General features: G+C 44.8%; 1 protein-coding gene across 2 annotated transcripts; it reads right to left on the reverse strand.

Annotated features, from left to right (window-relative positions):
- Positions 1-3,994: 3,994 nt before the first annotated feature.
- Positions 3,995-17,348, reverse strand: LOC105922517 (armadillo repeat-containing protein 1-like). Of its 2 annotated transcripts, XM_036132998.1 has the most exons (7): positions 17,089-17,333; positions 16,176-16,373; positions 15,465-15,556; positions 6,280-6,472; positions 6,097-6,213; positions 5,822-5,896; positions 3,995-5,404 (listed from the first exon to the last, which is right to left on the reverse strand). In XM_036132998.1, the coding sequence occupies exons 2-7, from the start codon at positions 16,359-16,361 to the stop codon at positions 5,213-5,215; spliced, it is 855 nt and encodes a 284-aa protein (XP_035988891.1). In that variant the 5' UTR covers positions 16,362-16,373; positions 17,089-17,333; the 3' UTR covers positions 3,995-5,212. The 2 variants fall into 2 exon arrangements, with proteins under 2 accessions (XP_035988891.1, XP_035988890.1); XM_036132997.1 differs by having other exon boundaries at positions 6,097-6,472; positions 17,089-17,348.
- Between the last annotated feature and the right edge of the window lie 2,517 nt (positions 17,349-19,865).

The raw sequence follows: 19,865 nt of genomic DNA on the forward strand, positions 1-19,865 counted from the left end.
TCTGAAACTGCAGGCCTGAACAAGCCAGCCGCTGCAGACCGAGATGAAACATCAGCGTCATTTTACAGCAGCATGTGGAAACTTCTGCTTCTCAAAATAAGTATCAAAACGTTATTAACAAAAGAGATGTAAAATGCTCATTTTTTAAATAATTCTGAGCCTTTGAGCTCATTAGCTTCCATGTGATCTATTGGGTAAAACAGCCTGAATCAAACGTTGACAGTCCTCCTCATGTTGGCAGACAGGCAGGTGTTCTGCATCCATGGCATGAATCATTTGCTGTGATCAAATATTACTGGTGGTGTAGATTTTTAATTATTACTTTAATCTACATGCCCCCCCTCTGATACAGAGACACATCAGTTTATAGCTGACACCAACAGTGATGGACAGCCATATGAAAGACCGTTCCTCAGTTAAATGCAGAGGTGCTTCACATATTCCACGTATCGTCCACTTCTTCCCCGCCTCTTTAAATGTGCTTTTACTTTGCAGGAGGATTATGAGGCATTTTGCCAGGAAATGATGGACAAAAGGCAAATGCAGGTCTTTGCTGCCTCTGACCCCTAATCTCTACAGACATGTCATGGTCTGTTGTTCCGTTGTGCTCGTTTTACTTTGAAGTTCAGTGTTCTGTTCTTCCTGTTTGTCCTGTTCTGGCCTGTTCTCCCTGACTGCTGTTCCCCCTGCTGTCTGAATTCAGTTTGCCACTAAAAATAAAGTTTAGTGTTCACATACCTGTCTCCACCAGCGTCTGCATTTGGACCCTGTTCTCTGCTGTTCCTGACATAAACATGGTTTATTAGGTACAATCCTGTACAGAAGGTTTCTACAGAGAGGTGGATGTTATTGTGTCTGTTCTTGGGAAACGTTAAAAAAAACTGTGCCATTCATGTGTATATATATATATATATATATATATATATATATATATATATATATACACAGAGGTTGGACAATGAAACTAAAACAGCTCTCATTTTAGTGTGGGAGGTTTCATGGCTAAATTGGACCAGCCTGGTGGCCAATCTTCATTAATTGCACATTGAACCAATAAGAGCAGAGTGTGAAGGTCCAATTAGCAGGGTAAGAGACACACAACATCATGGGTGACATACCAGAGTTCAAAAGAGGACAAATTGTTGGTGCACGTCTTGCTGATGCATCTGTGACCAAGACAGCAAGTCTCTGTGATGTATCAAGAGCCACGGTATCCAGGGTAATGTCAGCATACCACCAAGAAGGACGAACCACATCCAACAGGATTAACTGTGGACGAAAGAGGAAGCTGTCTGAAAGGGATGTTCGGGTGCTAACCCGGATTGTATCCAAAAACCTTAAAATCACGGCTCCCAGAGTCACGGCAGAATTAAAGGTGCACCTCAACTCTCCTGTTTCCACCAAAACTGTCCGTCGGGAGCTCCACAGGGTCAATATCCACAGCCGGGCTGCTATAGCCAAACCTTTGGTTACTCGTGCCAACGCCAAACGTCGGTTTCAATGGTGCAAGGAGCACAAATCTTGGGCTGTGGACAATGTGAAACATGTATTGTTCTCTGATGAGTCCACCTTTACTGTTTTCCCCACATCTGGGAGAGTTACGGTGTGGAGAAGCCCCAAAGAAGCGTAGCACCCAGACTGTTGCATGCCCAGAGTGAAGCATGGGGGTGGATCAGTGATGGTTTAGGCTGCCATATCATGGCATTCCCTTGGCCCCATACTTGTGCTAGATGGGCGCGTCACTGCATGCCAAGGACTACCGAACCATTCTGGAGGACCATGTGCATCCAATGGGCGCATCACTATTATTGTGGTCTAAAACCAGGTGTTTCAGTTTCATTGTCCAACATATATATATATATATATATATATATATATATATATATATATATATATATATATATATATATATATATATATATATATATAAAATTTATATTATGTCTATGGTCTTCGCCACCAGATGATGCCTGAAAAGGAATCGAGGCCCTTCACAATAAGAGCTGGCTCCAGACTTTGGGCTCGCAGGACAGGCTGTTTCCGGTGAGGACCTTCAGAATAAAGGCGTTTCGTTCCTGTGGCCCTGTGCCGTGTTGCCAGGTTGGGCTTCTTTTGAACAGGTAAAACAGCTCCAGAGGTCCGTTCATCCAAGATGATTTCATCCGGCTAATCATGATCCGGCTAATTGGGTTCTTCAACACACCTGTTGTTTATGATTAGTATGGCTGGATTGAGTTATCTCAGATAACTGCGCGTTCATGCGTTTGTTTAAAAGGGGAAATGTATCGATAGTAGAAACAATGATCAGCAGCGCTGCTATTGGCTGTTCAGCATGGCCAAAGAACGCCCACAGTTTTTCTCCCAAGCAGAACACGAGCGTTTAATGGAAGGTTATGATGAATTTGAGTCATTAATTAAAACGACAGGGAACACCTCAAAGTCTGTTAAAGCCAGGAGAGAGGGCTGGCAAAAAGCAGCAGACAAATTAATGTGTAAATACTGTCCATGGTAGATGTTTCTATCACTTTCTACAGTATGAATTTTTGCTTTTTAATAATCTCATATTTACTTTGTTCTTTTATGTCAGAACAAAGTAAATACGTCATCCACAGTTTACACGGTAAAACTGTATTGCTCCGTGTCTAGATAATCCATCCATAGTTTTTTCTAATACAATATACGGCTCGACAGGAAGCAAGCCTTTCAAAGTAAAACTAAACTTCACAATTAAATGTCCTGAACAAATCTTCTTAATGAATATGATAAAAAATAAAAAGCAAACCATCATACAAATAACTTAAATATTTTAGATTTATGGTTCTAACATCACTTTTTCCTCTTTTAAAGCCACTGTTAAATGATGTTTGTCTGTTTATAACAGCCACCAAGAAAAATCTCTCTACAGTTACACTGTCGCGCTGCACTAAAGGATCCTGTCTATTGCGCAATACACGATTAATTCATAAAACTCTGAAATTATTCTTGCTCCTTCCGCAACAGGTTGCTGTCGTAAAAATGGACATGGCTGCGACAGACTTCCCTATCTCCTCCGCTTATAAAGCTGCAATCTAATCCTGTTTACATGAAATAAGCCTGTTAGCGAGCAGGTTTAAGCTGGAGCACATGTTGCTATGACAACAAGTCCAGGATGAGTTTAGAAGAACCAAACGATCCAAGATCATGCCAAACCGTCAACAATCAGATCCAGCTAACTGAGTTAGCGTAGTATGAAGAACGGAGCCCAGGTTGATGGTTAAATTCTGGCTGCAGTTTTCTTTATGTGGCAGAAACAGGGAAAACTTCTACATCTGAATAAATAGTTTTCCCTTAAACTCATTTCATGAGTTCATTTATTTTGAAATGTCTAGAAGCTGGCCAACCTGACGTCATCACCACTCAATGTTGATTGGCTAATGAGTGGTCACGTGTTGTAAACAGGTGAAGAGTTCACCTGATCAGCTGTTTCATGGCTGGGAGAGAGAAAAGTTACACTGTAGTCTGAGAAAGAAGAAAGAAATCTTTTATGGAGTTAGATTCACGCATCAGAACTGGTTCAGTGCTACCTGCCACCTCATCTTCTCACTGCTGCCATTTTGGGGCAGCCGCTGTGTCCAGCTCTTCATCCAGCTCTTCATCATGCTCTTCATCCAGCTCTTCATCCAGCTCTTCATCATGCTCTTCATCCTCTCCTCTTCAGCGCCGTCTGCTGCGCTGCTACGTTTTAACAGCAGTTTCAGAACGCTTCAGATTCAGGCTGCTGGTTTTACGCTGGCTGGAAACCATCAGATCTGGCAACCCTGACCCGCTACAGTAAAACCACCAGAACATCAGAACCCTCCCGTCAGGGCCCGTTTCCTAGCAACGGGTCGGCGTAGAAAGTGCTGTGGGCGGACCTACCTGGCTGGGCTCAGGTGAGCCCGGGTTCACCTTCAGCACCGGCTGGTTCTGAAGAACCGGAGGAACGGGTCGTACGGACAAGAAAAGAGCCGCTGGGTTTCAGACAAAGGCTTTATTCACACGCTGAGGAAGATGAGCAGGAGGACGAAGGGTTTAACAGGATTCAGTCAGAGCGGAGCGAGTCGGGTCAGAACCGGACCGGACCCAGTTCCGACAGCATGAGTCGGTTCTGATGCTTTAAAAGAACTCTGGAAACCCAGAACCTTGTTCAACCCTGAGAGGAGCGGAGTCCCAACCCAGCGGTGCCGGTTCCGGGTCCACTCCGGGTTCAGAGTCTGCTCTGGCCCTTCCAGAACCGGTACCAGATCCAGCACTGCCTGAAGGTGGGTCATCTGGTTCCTTCCTGCCAGAACAGCGGCAGAGAGAACAAAGTACTTTGGTTCTGCTGAGGTTCTGGTCGGGATCAGTTCCTACAGGGAGTCGCCTAAAGGATCCGTTTGGTTCTGATTCTCATGGTCTTCAGCAGAACCACCTTAAACCGAGCTGGTTCAGATCTGTTCTAGAACCAGAACCAGAACAGAAAATGGACCGGACCAGCAGAACTGCACTGGGTGAGATTAGAGGAATGATGGAAATCACACGGGACGCTTAGTCGGTACCGACAAGCTGCTGTTGGAACAAGGTTCTGTTAGAACAAGGTTCTGTTAGAACAAGGTTCTGCTTGATCCGGGGGTAATATAAGAGAAAGTCCAACAGAACCGGTTCTTTTTTCCAGAAAGAACTCGGAATGTTTCCCGGCTTTCAGCTCATTTTAATGTTCGTGTGCTCAACAGAACCGTCCTGGTTCTGGCTCCAGAGGTCGGAACCAGGTCACGTCTGGTCCGGTAAACTCGGGTTTCAAGGCATCAGTCAGGAAAAATGTAAACATGACCCAGTTTCAGTCACAAAACGTCTGAAACCAGAACCCTGATCCGAAACAAAGACGGGTCGCCCAGCAGAACCGTCTCAGCAGCTGAGGAGGTTCTGGTTTAAAGCTGGCAAACACGGATCAGAACATGCACTTTGGGTTATTTACTCAACTGACCCGGTTCTGGTATCATAATTCCTGATCAGAACCTGCTGCAAACTGGGTTCTGTGTCTCTGTCCGTTGGTAGAATAAATAAGAACTCGGAAACTTCTGGGCTTTTTGTTCCGGTGGCTGCAGAACTTCTCCTGCTCAATAAGACACTGCGGTTAGAGTCCAGCGGCTGGTTCTGGTTCCGAGAGGCAGCGGGTCTGAACAGAGGAGAGGGTTCTGGTGGCGGTACTGTCGGATCACCAGTAGAAGGAGCGGGTCAGGAAGTTGGCGGCAGCACCGAGCCAGCTGCTCCCTTCTGGGCCCGATCCGAGGCGGCTGACCGCCTTGTCCGGTTCTTCGGACGGACTCTCGTCCTCCGGCAGGTACTCCGGCAGGTCCCGGTTCTGCTCCACCTCCACAGAACTGTCACCGGAGAACTGGATCAGAACCTGGGGACCAGAACAGAAAAACAGGATTCATGAGGCGTTCAGGTCGGTGCGGCGTCCCACAGGGCAAGGTTCTAGGCCAAGGTTCTAGGCCAAGGTTCTGCAGCCTGGTCTCAACCCTCCAGGTTCTGCACCAGCCAGAGCGAAGAACCACAATAACATCTGTTGCTCTTTAGAACATTTCCAGGTTCTGTTCTCTGCAGGCAGAACATGAGAAACGTGCAGGGGTTCCAGCAGAACCTTCAGAGAACAGAAGCTGCAGCAGGTCAGGTGAGGACGGCTCCGCTGGGCAGATTCTGGGCCCCTAATGCAGAACTGGCCCTCCCGGTACCAGTGCCAGGGGGACCGGACCTTTGGGGGAACCGGACCTTTGGGGGAACCGGTCTGACAGGTTCTGCACCCCCCCCCAGGTGAACTGACCTCGTCTCCGTTCTCGGCCTTCACCACCTGCTGGGCGCTCATCACCTCCGTGGCGGCGATGGCCGCCGCCAGAGCCTGAAAGCGAGAACACATCATCAGAACCAGGATCATGAGCCTAATGGGTCGGAGCAGAACCAGAACCTTCTGGATTTTATTTGTTCTGATGATTGTAAGCCTGAGGATGAGCTCCGCTACAGACGGCCACTCATGACGGAACGCAGCCGTTCTGATGAACCTAATAAATGTTCCTGCAGAACCCACAGAACCCGCCTCACCTCGGCCTTGAGGTCCGATCGGACCCGGACGATGCATCTCTTGGTGGCCATCTGGAAGGTGAAGCTGATGACGCCGCGGATCTTCAGCAGCGCCTCCTCGCACAGACCCCGCCGGCCCTGCAGACGGCGGAGGGTCAGGAACCTGCAGGTTCTGCTGATTCTCTGCGAGGTCCGGGAACTCACCGGGTCGTCCAGGCCGTCGATCTGCAGGACCACCGTCTTCGCTCTCTTGTTGCTGGAGCCCAGGAAGAACTGGGCTTTCCGTCGGCCGCCGGCCGGCGCCGCCCGGTCCGCCTCGGCGTCGGCGGCGCCGGCTGCCTGAAGGAGTTCGTAGATCTCGGAGGCCAGCAGTTTGGTTTCTCCTGGCGTGGTGGACCTGCGGCGAGGATCAGGGTCAGAACCGACTTTCCTGCATCATCTGTCCTGGTTCTGTTGGACCGGGCCCGCTGCCGGGTCGCTACGATCTGACCGAGCTCAGAGGGAACTTCAATGTTCAGCACATCGTAGCGCTAGGTGGGAGCAGCTTAACGCTGTCGCTGTGATCCGGCCCAGTCCAAACACACAGAACCCAAAGGTTCCCCCTCTGGGTTCTAGCCTGGTGGGCCAGACTGAACGCAACCGGCCCCTCCCCCTGCCAGGCACAGCGTGACGGGCCGCCAGGTTCCTGAGGGAACTGAAACCACACTGAATCTGAGACCTTCTTCTGAAATGGGGGTTTTTGGGGTGGTGGCCACTAAATCTGTAGACTGGGATTATAACCAGCCACTAAATCTGTAGGCAGGGATTATAACCAGTCACTAAATCTGTAGACTGGGATTATAACCAGTCACTAAATCTGCAGACTGGGATTATAACCAGCCACTAAATCTGTAGACTGGGATTATAACCAGTCACTAAATCTGCAGACTGGGATTATAACCAGCCACTAAATCTGTAGACTGGGATTATAACCAGTCACTAAATCTGCAGACTGGGATTATAACCAGCCACTAAATCTGTAGGCTGGGATTATAACCATACACTAAATCTGTAGACTGGGATTATAACCAGTCACTAAATCTGTAGGATGGGATTATAACCAGTCACTAAATCTGTAGACTGGGATTATAACCGGCCACTAAATCTGTAGGCAGGGATTATAACCGGTCACTAAATCTGTAGACTGGGATTATAACCAGCCACTAAATCTGTAGGCTGGGATTATAACCATACACTAAATCTGTAGACTGGGATTATAACCAGTCACTAAATCTGTAGGATGGGATTATAACCAGTCACTAAATCTGTAGACTGGGATTATAACCAGCCACTAAATCTGTAGGCTGGGATTATAACCATACACTAAATCTGTAGACTGGGATTATAACCAGTCACTAAATCTGTAGGATGGGATTATAACCAGTCACTAAATCTGTAGACTGGGATTATAACCGGCCACTAAATCTGTAGGCAGGGATTATAACCGGTCACTAAATCTGTAGACTGGGATTATAACCGGCCACTAAATCTGTAGGCAGGGATTATAACCGGTCACTAAATCTGTAGACTGGGATTATAACCAGCCACTAAATCTGTAGGCTGGGATTATAACCATACACTAAATCTGTAGACTGGGATTATAACCAGTCACTAAATCTGTAGGATGGGATTATAACCAGTCACTAAATCTGTAGACTGGGATTATAACCGGCCACTAAATCTGTAGGCAGGGATTATAACCAGTCACTAAATCTGTAGGATGGGATTATAACCAGTCACTAAATTTGTAGGCAGGGATTATAACCAGTCACGAAATCTGTAGGATGGGATTATAACCAGTCACTAAATTTGTAGACTAGGATTATAACCGGTCACTAAATCTCTAGGATGGGATTATAACCAGTCACTAAATCTGTAGACTGGGATTATAACCAGCCACTAAATCTGTAGACTGGGATTATAACCGGTCACTAAATTTGTAGACTGGGATTATTACCAGTCACTAAATTTGTAGACTGGGATTATAACCGGCCACTAAATCTGTAGGATGGGATTATAACCAGTCACTAAATTTGTAGACTGGGATTATAACCAGTCACTAAATCTGTAGACTGGGATTATAACCGGCCACTAAATCTGTAGGCAGGGATTATAACCAGCCACTAAATCTCTAGGATGGGATTATAACCAGTCACTAAATCTGTAGACTGGGATTATAACCGGTCACTAAATCTGTAGACTGGGATTATAACCAGCCACTAAATCTGTAGACTGGGATTATAACCAGTCACTAAATTTGCAGACTGGGATTATAACCAGTCACTAAATCTGTAGACTGGGATTATAACCAGTCACTAAATCTGTAGGCAGGGATTATAACCAGTCACTAAATCTGTAGACTGGGATTATAACCAGTCACTAAATCTGTAGGCAGGGATTATAACCAGCCACTAAATCTCTAGGATGGGATTATAACCAGCCACTAAATCTGTAGGCAGGGATTATAACCAGTCACTAAATTTGTAGACTGGGATTATAACCGGTCACTAAATCTGTAGGCAGGGATTATAACCAGTCACTAAATTTGCAGACTGGGATTATAACCAGTCACTAAATCTGTAGACTGGGATTATAACCAGTCACTAAATCTGTAGGCAGGGATTATAACCAGTCACTAAATCTGTAGACTGGGATTATAACCAGTCACTAAATCTGTAGGACGGGATTATAACCAGTCACTAAATCTGTAGACTGGGATTATAACCAGTCACTAAATCTGTAGACTGGGATTATAACCATTCACTAAATCTGTAGGCAGGGATTATAACCAGCCACTAAATCTCTAGGATGGGATTATAACCAGTCACTAAATCTGTAGACTGGGATTATAACCAGTCACTAAATCTGTAGACTGGGATTATAACCAGTCACTAAATCTGTAGGCAGGGATTATAACCAGCCACTAAATCTCTAGGATGGGATTATAACCAGTCACTAAATCTGTAGACTGGGATTATAACCATTCACTAAATCTGTAGGCAGGGATTATAACCAGCCACTAAATCTCTAGGATGGGATTATAACCAGTCACTAAATCTGTAGACTGGGATTATAACCAGTCACTAAATCTGTAGACTGGGATTATAACCAGTCACTAAATCTGTAGGCAGGGATTATAACCAGCCACTAAATCTCTAGGATGGGATTATAACCAGTCACTAAATCTGTAGACTGGGATTATAACCATACACTAAATCTGTAGACTGGGATTATAACCAGTCACTAAATCTGTAGGATGGGATTATAACCAGTCACTAAATCTGTAGACTGGGATTATAACCGGCCACTAAATCTGTAGGCAGGGATTATAACCGGTCACTAAATCTGTAGACTGGGATTATAACCGGCCACTAAATCTGTAGGCAGGGATTATAACCGGTCACTAAATCTGTAGACTGGGATTATAACCAGCCACTAAATCTGTAGGCTGGGATTATAACCATACACTAAATCTGTAGACTGGGATTATAACCAGTCACTAAATCTGTAGGATGGGATTATAACCAGTCACTAAATCTGTAGACTGGGATTATAACCGGCCACTAAATCTGTAGGCAGGGATTATAACCAGTCACTAAATCTGTAGGATGGGATTATAACCAGTCACTAAATTTGTAGGCAGGGATTATAACCAGTCACGAAATCTGTAGGATGGGATTATAACCAGTCACTAAATTTGTAGACTAGGATTATAACCGGTCACTAAATCTCTAGGATGGGATTATAACCAGTCACTAAATCTGTAGACTGGGATTATAACCAGCCACTAAATCTGTAGACTGGGATTATAACCGGTCACTAAATTTGTAGACTGGGATTATTACCAGTCACTAAATTTGTAGACTGGGATTATAACCGGCCACTAAATCTGTAGGATGGGATTATAACCAGTCACTAAATTTGTAGACTGGGATTATAACCAGTCACTAAATCTGTAGACTGGGATTATAACCGGCCACTAAATCTGTAGGCAGGGATTATAACCAGCCACTAAATCTCTAGGATGGGATTATAACCAGTCACTAAATCTGTAGACTGGGATTATAACCGGTCACTAAATCTGTAGACTGGGATTATAACCAGCCACTAAATCTGTAGACTGGGATTATAACCAGTCACTAAATTTGCAGACTGGGATTATAACCAGTCACTAAATCTGTAGACTGGGATTATAACCAGTCACTAAATCTGTAGGCAGGGATTATAACCAGTCACTAATCTGTAGACTGGGATTATAACCAGTCACTAAATCTGTAGGCAGGGATTATAACCAGCCACTAAATCTCTAGGATGGGATTATAACCAGCCACTAAATCTGTAGGCAGGGATTATAACCAGTCACTAAATTTGTAGACTGGGATTATAACCGGTCACTAAATCTGTAGGCAGGGATTATAACCAGTCACTAAATTTGCAGACTGGGATTATAACCAGTCACTAAATCTGTAGACTGGGATTATAACCAGTCACTAAATCTGTAGGCAGGGATTATAACCAGTCACTAAATCTGTAGACTGGGATTATAACCAGTCACTAAATCTGTAGGACGGGATTATAACCAGTCACTAAATCTGTAGACTGGGATTATAACCAGTCACTAAATCTGTAGACTGGGATTATAACCATTCACTAAATCTGTAGGCAGGGATTATAACCAGCCACTAAATCTCTAGGATGGGATTATAACCAGTCACTAAATCTGTAGACTGGGATTATAACCAGTCACTAAATCTGTAGACTGGGATTATAACCAGTCACTAAATCTGTAGGCAGGGATTATAACCAGCCACTAAATCTCTAGGATGGGATTATAACCAGTCACTAAATCTGTAGACTGGGATTATAACCATTCACTAAATCTGTAGGCAGGGATTATAACCAGCCACTAAATCTCTAGGATGGGATTATAACCAGTCACTAAATCTGTAGACTGGGATTATAACCAGTCACTAAATCTGTAGACTGGGATTATAACCAGTCACTAAATCTGTAGGCAGGGATTATAACCAGCCACTAAATCTCTAGGATGGGATTATAACCAGTCACTAAATCTGTAGACTGGGATTATAACCAGTCACTAAATCTGTAGACTGGGATTATAACCAGCCACTAAATCTGTAGGCAGGGATTATAACCAGTCACTAAATCTGTAGGACGGGATTATAACCAGTCACTAAATCTCTAGGATGGGATTATAACCGGTCACTAAATTTGTAGACTGGGATTATAACCGGCCACTAAATCTGTAGGATGGGATTATAACCAGTCACTAAATCTGTAGACTGGGATTATAACCAGTCACTAAATCTGTAGACTGGGATTATAACCAGTCACTAAATCTGTAGGATGGGATTATAACCAGCCACTAAATCTGTAGGCAGGGATTATAACCAGTCACTAAATCTGTAGGCAGGGATTATAACCAGTCACTAAATCTGTAGGACGGGATTATAACCAGTCACTAAATCTCTAGGATGGGATTATAACCAGTCACTAAATTTGTAGACTGGGATTATAACCAGTCACTAAATCTGTAGACTGGGATTATAACCGGTCACTAAATCTGTAGACTGGGATTATAACCAGTCACTAAATCTGTAGGATGGGATTATAACCAGCCACTAAATCTGTAGGCAGGGAATATAACCAGTCACTAAATCTGTAGGTTGGGATTATAACCAGTCACTAAATCTGTAGACTGGGATTATAACCAGTCACTAAATTTGTAGACTGGGATTATAACCGGCCACTAAATCTGTAGGATGGGATTATAACCAGTCACTAAATCTGTAGACTGGGATTATAACCAGTCACTAAATCTGTAGGCAGGGATTATAACCAGTCACTAAATCTGTAGACTGGGATTATAACCAGTCACTAAATCTGTAGACTGGGATTATAACCGGTCACTAAATCTGTAGACTGGGATTATAACCAGTCACTAAATCTGTAGGCAGGGATTATAACCAGTCACTAAATCTGTAGGCAGGGATCATAACCAGTCACTAAATCTGTAGGTTGGGATTATAACCAGTCACTAAATCTGTAGACTGGGATTATAACCAGTCACTAAATCTGTAGACTGGGATTATAACCAGTCACTAAATCTGTAGGCAGGGATTATAACCAGTCACTAAATCTGTAGACTGGGATTATAACCAGTCACTAAATCTGTAGGACGGGATTATAACCAGTCACTAAATCTGTAGACTGGGATTATAACCAGTCACTAAATCTGTAGACTGGGATTATAACCATTCACTAAATCTGTAGGCAGGGATTATAACCAGCCACTAAATCTCTAGGATGGGATTATAACCAGTCACTAAATCTGTAGACTGGGATTATAACCAGTCACTAAATCTGTAGACTGGGATTATAACCAGTCACTAAATCTGTAGGCAGGGATTATAACCAGCCACTAAATCTCTAGGATGGGATTATAACCAGTCACTAAATCTGTAGACTGGGATTATAACCATTCACTAAATCTGTAGGCAGGGATTATAACCAGCCACTAAATCTCTAGGATGGGATTATAACCAGTCACTAAATCTGTAGACTGGGATTATAACCAGTCACTAAATCTGTAGACTGGGATTATAACCAGTCACTAAATCTGTAGGCAGGGATTATAACCAGCCACTAAATCTCTAGGATGGGATTATAACCAGTCACTAAATCTGTAGACTGGGATTATAACCAGTCACTAAATCTGTAGACTGGGATTATAACCAGCCACTAAATCTGTAGGCAGGGATTATAACCAGTCACTAAATCTGTAGGACGGGATTATAACCAGTCACTAAATCTCTAGGATGGGATTATAACCAGTCACTAAATTTGTAGACTGGGATTATAACCGGCCACTAAATCTGTAGGATGGGATTATAACCAGTCACTAAATCTGTAGACTGGGATTATAACCAGTCACTAAATCTGTAGACTGGGATTATAACCAGTCACTAAATCTGTAGGATGGGATTATAACCAGCCACTAAATCTGTAGGCAGGGATTATAACCAGTCACTAAATCTGTAGGCAGGGATTATAACCAGTCACTAAATCTGTAGGACGGGATTATAACCAGTCACTAAATCTCTAGGATGGGATTATAACCAGTCACTAAATTTGTAGACTGGGATTATAACCAGTCACTAAATCTGTAGACTGGGATTATAACCGGTCACTAAATCTGTAGACTGGGATTATAACCAGTCACTAAATCTGTAGGATGGGATTATAACCAGCCACTAAATCTGTAGGCAGGGAATATAACCAGTCACTAAATCTGTAGGCAGGGATTATAACCAGTCACTAAATCTGTAGACTGGGATTATAACCAGTCACTAAATCTGTAGGCAGGGATTATAACCAGTCACTAAATCTGTAGACTGGGATTATAACCAGTCACTAAATCTGTAGACTGGGATTATAACCGGTCACTAAATCTGTAGACTGGGATTATAACCAGTCACTAAATCTGTAGGCAGGGATTATAACCAGTCACTAAATCTGTAGGCAGGGATCATAACCAGTCACTAAATCTGTAGGTTGGGATTATAACCAGTCACTAAATCTGTAGACTGGGATTATAACCAGTCACTAAATCTGTAGACTGGGATTATAACCAGACACTAAATATGTAGGTTGGGATTATAACCAGTCACTAAATCTGTAGACTGGGATTATAACCGGTCACTAAATCTGTAGGCAGGGATTATAACCAGTCACTAAATCTGCAGGCAGGGATTATAACCAGTCACTAAATCTGTAGACTGGGATTATAACCAGTCACTAAATCTGTAGACTGGGATTATAACCAGTCACTAAATCTGTAGGCAGGGATTATAACCGGTCACTAAATCTGTAGACTGGGATTATAACCAGTCACTAAATCTGTAGGCAGGGATTATAACCAGACACTAAATCTGTAGACTGGGATTATAACCGGTCACTAAATCTGTAGACTGGGATTATAACCAGTCACTAAATCTGTAGGCAGGGATTATAACCAGTCACTAAATCTGTAGGCAGGGATCATAACCAGTCACTAAATCTGTAGGTTGGGATTATAACCAGTCACTAAATCTGTAGACTGGGATTATAACCAGTCACTAAATCTGTAGACTGGGATTATAACCAGACACTAAATATGTAGGTTGGGATTATAACCAGTCACTAAATCTGTAGACTGGGATTATAACCGGTCACTAAATCTGTAGGCAGGGATTATAACCAGTCACTAAATCTGCAGGCAGGGATTATAACCAGTCACTAAATCTGTAGACTGGGATTATAACCAGTCACTAAATCTGTAGACTGGGATTATAACCAGTCACTAAATCTGTAGGCAGGGATTATAACCGGTCACTAAATCTGTAGACTGGGATTATAACCAGTCACTAAATCTGTAGGCAGGGATTATAACCGGTCACTAAATCTGTAGACTGGGATTATAACCAGTCACTAAATCTGTAGACTGGGATTATAACCAGTCACTAAATCTGTAGGCAGGGATTATAACCGGTCACTAAATCTGTAGACTGGGATTATAACCAGTCACTAAATCTGTAGGCAGGGATTATAACCAGTCACTAAATCTGTAGGCAGGGATTATAACCAGACACTAAATCTGTAGACTGGGATTATAACCGGTCACTAAATCTGTAGACTGGGATTATAACCAGCCACTAAATCTGTAGGCAGGGATTATAACCAGTCACTAAATCTGTAGACTGGGATTATAACCAGTCACTAAATCTGTAGGCAGGGATTATAACCAGTCACTAAATCTGTAGGCAGGGATTATAACCCAGAGGCGGCATTGTTTTCAGACTAGGAAATCAGGAAATCTTTCCTTCCATCGCTGAACACCAGAACCGGATTCAGCGGCGCTGCAGCTGGACTCTGAGGTTCTACAGAACTTCTGTCCTTCATGTGAAGCACCAGCGGGATTAAAGGTTACGTGTTATACTTCCTGAGATCATCCAGGATGGGTCTGTGGGCTTACCCAACACGATCTGTACACTTTCTGTACATGTTCTGCACTAAAGCAGAACATGTACACTTCCCTCCTCGGTTCCGGCTCCGCTGCAGCTGGACCCGCCCCAGACCCTCTTTGGGCTTTCCCTACCAATCCTGTTGCTCCTCCTATAAAGTGGGCGGTGCTGCGCTGGGGTTGCTAGGTGAAGCGACAATCGCTCATTTTTAGACCCTACCATCACGCTTGCTTGTGGCCAGAACACGGCCGGATGGGTTTGGACCCAAACGAGGTTTTCAGAGCAGGTTCCCTGTCAGGTCGCGGTTCCTTGAGGAACGTCACTCACTTCTGCACGACGTTCTGCAGGCTCAGCATCATTCCCAGCTCTCCCTTCAGCTTCTCCCTGTTGGGTCGACATTCTGCCAGGTACCGGATCGCCTGAGGAGACACAGCAGGAAACAGAACCGGGTCAGATCCAGGTCTGCAAGGCCCTGCTGATGATGTGCTGCTAGTATTGGAGCCATCTCTGGAGTCCGCACTGATTGGACAGCGAGAAATTAAACTGGCCAATCAGGAAAGAGGTGATTCTGTTGCCTTCTGGGTCGGACAGAAAACCCGATTCTCCAAAGACAGAACCTTGTTAAAATTATCTCTAGAATTAATCTTCAGTCCAGATGTTTTCAGGAAGCCACAGAAAAACGAGCCGCATTAGGAGAACCAGACCGACACCGGATCAGAACCTCTGACCCAACTTCTCACATCTGAACCGGTTAAAACCGGTTTTCACCGGACAAGTTCCCCCCCGCTGCCGACCCGCAGCAGTTCTGTTCAGTTCTGAATGATGGTTCCGGGCTTACCGACCCACAGAACACCTTCCTGGCCTCCAGAATCCTTGCCGGTTCTGGTTTACATGAAACGGATCAGAACCTCTGCTCTTCACATAACAGAACGTGTGTCCGCAGCAGCAGCCGGGTTTGGACCCAGACTGGTACCGGTAGCTTACGCTGTACCGTGTTAAACTAGGTGTGCAGAACCGGGCCCGGTCCAGCGGACTCACCAGCAGGGCGGAGTGGACCACCTGGGGGTTGGGGTGGTCCAGGAACAGGATGAGGCCCGGCAGGCAGCCGTGGTCCTGGACGATGGCCCGGCGGTTCATCGGGTCCGCCGCCAGGTCCCGCAGCTGGGTCACCACGGCCAGCGCCTCCGGCTCGCCGCTCATGGCCGCCGCGGGTCCATCAGCCATCCGGAGCAGAACCTGAGGAGGAAAACGGACCGGGTCAGACCCATTACTGGATCAGAACCCCGCATCCAGGGTCAGCCTCTGCTGACCCGGATCTCACACACACACACACACACACACACACACACACACACACACACACACAGAGCTCCTGGTGGTTCTGGACTCGGCCCGGTCTCTCTCCTGCTGTGTTTCTGTCAGAACCACCGGCCCAGAGCTGACCCGTTTAGCTTTGCTTCTTTCCTAAACAACAGCTGCTGCTCTCGTAGAAAGGTTCTGTTGGGTTCCTGTCAGTTCTAGAAACGAACCGGAACCAGACGGGAAATACGTGGAAGAACCATCAGGTTGTTACAGATGGACCCGCTGCTGGTTCTGAACTTCTCAGCTTCATCTCCACTTCTCAGAACCAGGAGGTTCATCATTATCCGTCAGGTTCTGTTAGGTTCTGTAACTACGGGCTGACCCAGAAATCCAGCAGCAGATGGTTCTGGTTCTGCTACATTCCTCCCCACATGTTGGGTCTGGACCAGCCAGCCGGACCAGTACCGAGCCTGACTGGGTTCTAACTGGGTGGTACCAGACTGGTTTACCTGTCGGTGTTCGGATCACACTGGTTCTGGACTCGTTTGTGGTTCTGTTCTCCTCGGCTAGTATAAAGTCCGGTGGTTCAGGGCTCGGTTCGGACCCGGATCATACTGTCAACTGTCCACGGCTAAAGATGCTAACCTACCTGTGACGATCACTGGTACCGGAACCAGCAGCTCGGTCCCGGCCTCCTCTCTGCCCCCACCACAATTATCCTCCTGAGGTTCCGATCTCGGTTCTTGCCGCTCGGATCAGAACCAGAACTTCTTTGTTTCGCGTTTATTTCCGTCTTTCGGGCCGAACCAGCGGTTCTTCCTGCTGAGAGGCGAGCTGGCCTGCCGCGTGTCAACATGCAGCTCTGTGATTGGCCGTCTGGTTGCAGACTGACAAAGCGGACCAATGAGCGACCCTTTTCCTCAGACACCAGTCCCACCCTGATGACGTCACAGAACTGATAGAAGCTGACGGAGGAACGTTTGTTTAAATAAAGACTTTCTAGAAGAATACTAAATTCCTGTGTCTCCTGCAGATTATGCCAAAGTCTTTGGAGCAATCGCTTCTGGTGTTTGCATGTTCTATAGAGCTCAACCAAGATTGGACACACGATTCAATTCGATTAAATTTTATTTATATAGCACTAATTCATTAAACATGTCATCTTGAGGCTCTTTACAAAGTCAAATCAATCATATTATACAGATTGGTCAAAAATGTCCTATATAAGGAAACCAGTTGATTGCTTCAAAGTCCCGACAAGCAGCATTCACTCCTGGGGAACCGTAGAGCCACAGGGAGAGTCGTCTGCATTGTTGATGGCTTTGCAGCAATCCCTCATACTGAGCATGCATGAAGCGACAGTGGAGAGGAAAACTCCCCTTTAACAGGGAGGAGAACCTCCAGCAGAACCAGAACCAGGCTCAGTGTGAACGCTCATCTGCCTCCACCCACTGGGGCTTAGAGAAGACAGAGCAGAGACACAGAAAGCTCAGAAGCTCACATTGACCCAGGAGTACTTTCTATGTTAGAGAAGACAGAGCAGAGACACAACAAGAGAGACAAAAAAGCACAGAAGCACACATTGATCCAGTAATCTGTTCTACATTAGATGGTAATAGAGGATGATCTGTCTTCTCTGGATGATGTCACAGTTAACAAAACGTCAGACCAGGTGTGCCTACTATGAAGAAAAAAGAGAGAGAACAGAAAGTTAAAAACTGAAATGACAACAGTCATTTCAATGCAATGCAAAACTGGAGAACAGTAGAAATCAGCAGATAGATAAAAATAGACCCTGATGTCCTCCAGCAGCCTAAGCCTATAGCAGCATAACTATAGAGGTAGCTCAGGGTAACATGAGCCACTCTGACTAGAAGCTTTGTCAAAAAGGAAAGTTTTAAGATTAGTCTTAAAGGTATACTATGCAACCGGGGTTGATTTTCCAGCGAGGCTCCCCCCAGAGGGTGAAAGTAAAAGTGCACTGTCGTAAAGATGCTCAGCTGTTCTGGTTCCTCCGTCAAGCCAGGCGCGGTTGTTTTGAGCTTAGCAGACAGGCGAACGGAACGAAAAGTGGAAAAAACGGCAGTACAAACAATGACTAACACAGTGAAAGTATGAACATCAAGCTTCCCGCAGCGCTATCTTTGCGAGGCGGCCGCGGCGGCCGCCTCGCCAAGCCGCGACCGCCTCGCCAGTTTTATTATTATTATTATTATTTCTTTATTTTTTTTATGTTGGCGAGACGCTACCGCGGCCGCCCCGCCAAGCCGCCGCGGCCGCCGCAGTAGCGTCTCGCCAACATAAAAAAAAAAAAAAAAAATGATAATAATAATAATAATAATAATAATAATAAAACTCGATATGCTTCCATGTTTATTTGACGTTAACACGCGGTTCTTTGTTGTTGCTTTCGCGCGTGCATATAGTGAATGGCAGGGGAAAAACACATGGAGTTCTCGCTGTAAAGCAAGACCGACTCTCGCGGTCTTTCACGAGACTTCTGAGCCTGTGTGTGCGGGCCGAGAGCTCTTGCAATTGCAAGTGCGGTATTTCCCCCACAGACCCCCAGGGCGGCCGAGAAAACCTTTGTTAAACCTGAAATGACTCATTTAATCATCCAAATTGGTATGGAACACATTAATTAACTGAAAAATGTTGCATAGTATGCCTTTAAAAGTAGACGGGGTGTCTGCCTCACAGACCAAAACTTTTCGTTGGTTCCACAGGAGAGGAGCCTGATAGCTAAAGGATCTGCCTCCCATTCTACTTTTAGAGACTCTAGGAACCACCAGCAGACCTGCAGCCTGAGAGCAAAGTGCTCTGTTAGAAACATACGGGGTAATCAGAGCTCTGATATATGATGGAGCTTGATTATTAAGGGCTTTATACGTTAGAAGAAGAATTTTAAAATCTATTCTTAACAGGAAGCCAATGAAGGGAAGCTAAAATTGGAGAAATATGATCCCTCTGGTTGATTTTCATCAGAACTCTTGCTGCAGCATTTTGGATCAGCTGAAGACTTTGAACTGCATTTTGTGGACTTCCTGATAGTAGAGAATTACAATAGTCCAGCCTTGAAGTAATCAAATGCATGGACCAGTTTTTCAGCATCACTCCTGGACAGAATGTTTCTAATTTTGGCGATATTCCTGAGGTGAAAAAAGGAAACTCTGGAAACCTGTTTAATATGAGATTTAAATGACATGTCTTGGTCAAAAACAACACCAAGATTTTTAACTTTATTACCAGAGGCCAGGTTAATGCCACCCAGATTAAGTGATTGATTAAGAAGTTTATTTTTAGAGGACTCTGGTCCAAAGATTACAACTTCTGTCTTGTCAGAATTTAAGTGCAGGAAATTTAAAGTCATCCAGCTTTTGATGTCATCAAGACATGACTGCAGTCGAAGTAATTGATTGGATTCAT

Source organism: Fundulus heteroclitus, unplaced genomic scaffold (assembly GCF_011125445.2).
Source record: "Fundulus heteroclitus isolate FHET01 unplaced genomic scaffold, MU-UCD_Fhet_4.1 scaffold_56, whole genome shotgun sequence".
Lineage (NCBI taxonomy): Eukaryota > Metazoa > Chordata > Actinopteri > Cyprinodontiformes > Fundulidae > Fundulus > Fundulus heteroclitus.